The sequence below is a fragment of the Anneissia japonica genome, unplaced genomic scaffold (genome assembly GCF_011630105.1).
Source record: "Anneissia japonica isolate Jap-2015-1 unplaced genomic scaffold, ASM1163010v1 scaffold13374_len77687_cov166, whole genome shotgun sequence".
NCBI classification, from domain to species: Eukaryota; Metazoa; Echinodermata; class Crinoidea; order Comatulida; family Comatulidae; genus Anneissia; species Anneissia japonica.
The window spans coordinates 1,705-5,595 of NW_022747996.1; the positions used below are offsets into that span (position 1 = coordinate 1,705).

The window sequence follows — 3,891 nt, forward strand, 5'->3', positions numbered from 1 at the left end:
CTCTCCGTATTGTATCTGACTTATAAAATGAAATTAATGTAAATCTGCAAAGTTTAAAATTTTGTTTATAAAGTGTAAAATTAATGCATTCAAATTGACCATAAAACATGGTTTAAGTATGTACATTACAAAACAAACAAAAAGTAACAGAAAGCATTATGCTTATGATATTTGTTATAATTATAACTTATTTACTGCACAGTTTAATTCAATTCAATTTCAAGTCAATTCAATCATTTTTTGTTTCAACAGAGTTTAATTCAATTCAATCATTTTTTATTTTAAATACAACAACAAACAATCAGAACAATAAAAAAATATAAAAAGTTTAATGTCGTGTTGATGACGTAAATCAAAGATTCGACCAACTATCACCACTGTTTTCGAATTCTGGTATGAATGCTTCATCCCGAACACTACTGAAACCCATGCTTTCCGAATGAGAGTTGAATTCGTAGTGAGATAGAGCTTGCGTCAAACCACTGGATTTATCACCATACTAGAAAATAAAAGTTAACAAAGAATAATCTAGAGATTAACTTATTTTACAGTGGATCAGCAGAAATTATTCTCCTGAAGACGATTGAAGCAACTCAATCGAAACATCGGGACTTTCTCAACTCTTCCAAACTACCTACGTGGTGTACCGCAAGCTTGAACATATATGTTGTTTTATAGTGGTGTATATAGGAGTCTTTAAAAAAAATGGGGGGTGGCGCGTCTGCAAATGTGAAGTGGGGGGGGGGAGGGCTCGATGATGTGAGGGGTGTTAGCTCGCAAAATATGGTGATTTGAAGTGAACTATCTGAGCGTGATTTTTTAGCTTTTAACATTTTCAATAGAGGGGGACGACTAGGGGCAGGGTATTTTTTGGGCTGGGGTCGTGCACCCCACTGCATGAGGATGTTTGTATCACATCATGTCTGCTGCGGATTTGTAGACGTTGATTGTAAATTCCCTCATACCTGTGAACTTGTTTCCATCAAAGGAATGAATTCCGCTATGCTGAATGTTTGGCCTGTACTTTCTTCTTCATCGTTTGCTTCTTCTGTGCCGCTCACATTGTCTTTTTGTGTGGGCTTCATCTCACCTAATTCAAAGTCAGTTTTTTTTAGTTTACACACTTCGTCGTGCATGTTAGTCTCCAAGTCTTTGGCGTCATGTTAAGGAAGACTCAAATTTGAATTACCAAATTCATAAATTACATACGATTACAGTATAAGAATAATTGAGTATTGTTGATTCTTACAATTTTGTAATATGAGAAACGTGCCGCACCAATTTGTTAAATTTCGACATAGTACTGTATTTACAAATTGTGTCTTATCAGCAGGTTTGCTTTCTAATTAATTTGCATGTTCACGAGTTGGCTGAGCATGGAAACACAGTCTGTAGCCTAAAGCTGTTGTATACGTCAGACCTACTCGCGCGCACAGTTCAGTCAAAGAGTATAGAACTGTTCAGTCTTAATGCCTGTTTACACTATGACGATAACGATAAAAAGCAATTGTTCATATAGAAAATAAGGGAAGTTTTCAAACTAGCACGATTCGATAACGATTTATCGTGTATGTGTCAAAAAATATTTCGCAAGTCTAATGACGTCATATTCTATATGAAGCTTTTCAGCTTTTTATCGTCGATAGTTATCGTCATAGTGTAAACAGCCCTAATGGTGGACAAGCAAGCGCATTTAGATACTGTAGCCTGTACTGATAGCTTTGGTAGCATTGTTTACCAGTGTTTGGTACTTGCAACTAGTAATTCCCGATAATTTGATGTATAAATCCGAATCATTGGTAACGAACTCCAGGATGGTGTCTAGTTGTTGGTACAGCATGGTAAACGTTGGTCGCTTCCTTGGATGTTCATGCCAGCACGATTTCATTATTTTATACCTAAACACAGATATTAACATTTAGTGCATTGGGACTCGAATTATTTCCTTGAGTTGAAAGAAAGCCTGCTTCACACAAGGCGGCACATAGTTCAATGGAACAGTCCAACTTCAACTCATTAAAATATTCTTTTTAACGGCACAAATGAATTTATTTGATAATGCACCAAACAGATTTTTTTTGTCAATTTGATATGTAATAAAATGAAGTCTGGTCTACCTTTCTTCTAAATGGAAGAGTCCATTTTCTTTCAACGAATAAAAACATTGTAGTTGTACTGGGTGGGGTGGAACAACATGAATAAAACAAAAATGAATGGCAGTAAAACTAAATCATATGAAGGTATGATGCACATCAAAGCATGGAATATTTTACTATTAAATGATGTAAGTCCAATTTTGTCAAGGATCTATGCGCTTACAACTAGGAACATAACCACCGATCATTTGTGTGCATACTCAAAATTGTAAGCTTATGTAAGTAATCCTCTGCAATCATACAGAAAAGTTCTAGAGCACGCAGCTTTAGAACTTGAAATTTTACTTACGCTGTGCAAGGACATTGCTCTGGTCGCTGCATGCGATAACCACGTTGAAGGAGCTGAGGTAAAGTCCCCACTATAATGCCGGGATATGGTGACTTTCCAAATGTAAATACTTCATTAAGTAAAATCCCAAAAGACCACCTGAAACCGAAACACAAGGGGAAAAAATTGATTATTACAGAATTTGTTACTAGGCCTAATGAAATGATAGCTATCATCCTAACTCGCAAATTTGTTTTCCATTCAGGTGTTTTCTATCAAGCCTACCGGTAATTCTGTCATGTATTTTGCATTTTCCAATTAAGTATGGTAAACATTATTGTGGTACTGTATTGATGTTATCATTAAGTGTATGGTATAAATTAATATTTGTTTACTGTATTAATTTTTTAAATGGTATTCCTTCCCCGATTCCTTCTGGCAGACATCCACTAAAGAAAAGATAAAGATAAGATAAAGATAATAATATCAAAATCGACGATGACGTGAAGATGTTGTGAGAGAAACAGCACCAGAAACTAACAAATAGAAATTACTTATCTAACATCATATAACATTTCAACTTAGATTAGAACACTCCAAACTTACACGTCACTCATTGGAGTCATAAACTGTTCTATGAGCGTTTCCAGACTGTACCATTTCACTGGAACTTCTCCGTCTTTTAATCGTAAATATCCCTTCTCGTACGCATCTTGTCCCAAGCCAAAATCACCTATCTTGGCCACTAGACCTTCGCCAATTAAAATGTTTCGCGCAGCTAGATCCCCATGAACAATCTTTAAGCTGGAAATGTACTCCTAAATGACATACAGTAAATGTTTTCTTTATTGCATATAACAGCGTAAAACACTAATTAAAAGATGTAAATATAATTTAAAATACAACATATCAAAATCTAAAATGTAAAACGGTAAGCACACTAAAGGAGTTGCATTCACATCGAATTCGAATCCGGGTTTTCGGATCGGAAAGCCTAACGAAGCGTTCAGAAAAACGAATAAGTGTACGAATTGGAACGCTGGCGTTCAGTGCTTCGGAAACGCGATCCGAATTTTGGTTAGGATCCGATGTGAATTTAGCTTAAGAAAGAATATCAATTATTGTTATAAATATCAATAAAAATAAAATATTTCGTTTCAAATGTATTTTCAAATGTACTTTCGTACCCATAAGCACTTGTAGGCCTGAACAGCAGATGAATATAATATATGTGTATATAATAATATGCTTAAGTTTTTTAATAAGATCCTCGTATACGTGTTTGTATTTCCATTTTGTTTGTGTTATTCGCTTAACTGAAATAATTACAGTAGTCTCAGCCAGAAAAGAACGTACTACTGTATTGAGCGTTAGGCCAGCTGTTTAAAAATCATTATCTGTGAAAATCGGAAAATCCCTCATGATTGCGATATAGATCAAAACAATTTATTATGGCCTAGATACAGC

The 3,891-nt window shown here is 35.1% G+C and overlaps 2 protein-coding genes across 2 annotated transcripts; both read right to left on the bottom strand.

Moving 5' to 3' along the window:
* Positions 1-279: 279 nt before the first annotated feature.
* Positions 280-1,155, bottom strand: LOC117120654. The gene is made up of 2 exons (XM_033265680.1): positions 966-1,155; positions 280-499 (listed from the first exon to the last, which is right to left on the bottom strand). The coding sequence occupies exons 1-2, from the start codon at positions 1,134-1,136 to the stop codon at positions 353-355; spliced, it is 318 nt and encodes a 105-aa protein (XP_033121571.1). The 5' UTR covers positions 1,137-1,155; the 3' UTR covers positions 280-352.
* Positions 1,156-1,693: 538 nt separating this feature from the next.
* On the bottom strand, positions 1,694-3,615 carry LOC117120648 (fibroblast growth factor receptor-like). Its single transcript, XM_033265675.1, has 4 exons — positions 3,604-3,615; positions 3,031-3,242; positions 2,446-2,583; positions 1,694-1,898 (listed from the first exon to the last, which is right to left on the bottom strand). Exons 1-4 carry the CDS (start codon positions 3,613-3,615, stop codon positions 1,694-1,696), a joined length of 567 nt encoding a protein of 188 aa, XP_033121566.1.
* Positions 3,616-3,891: the final 276 nt, after the last annotated feature.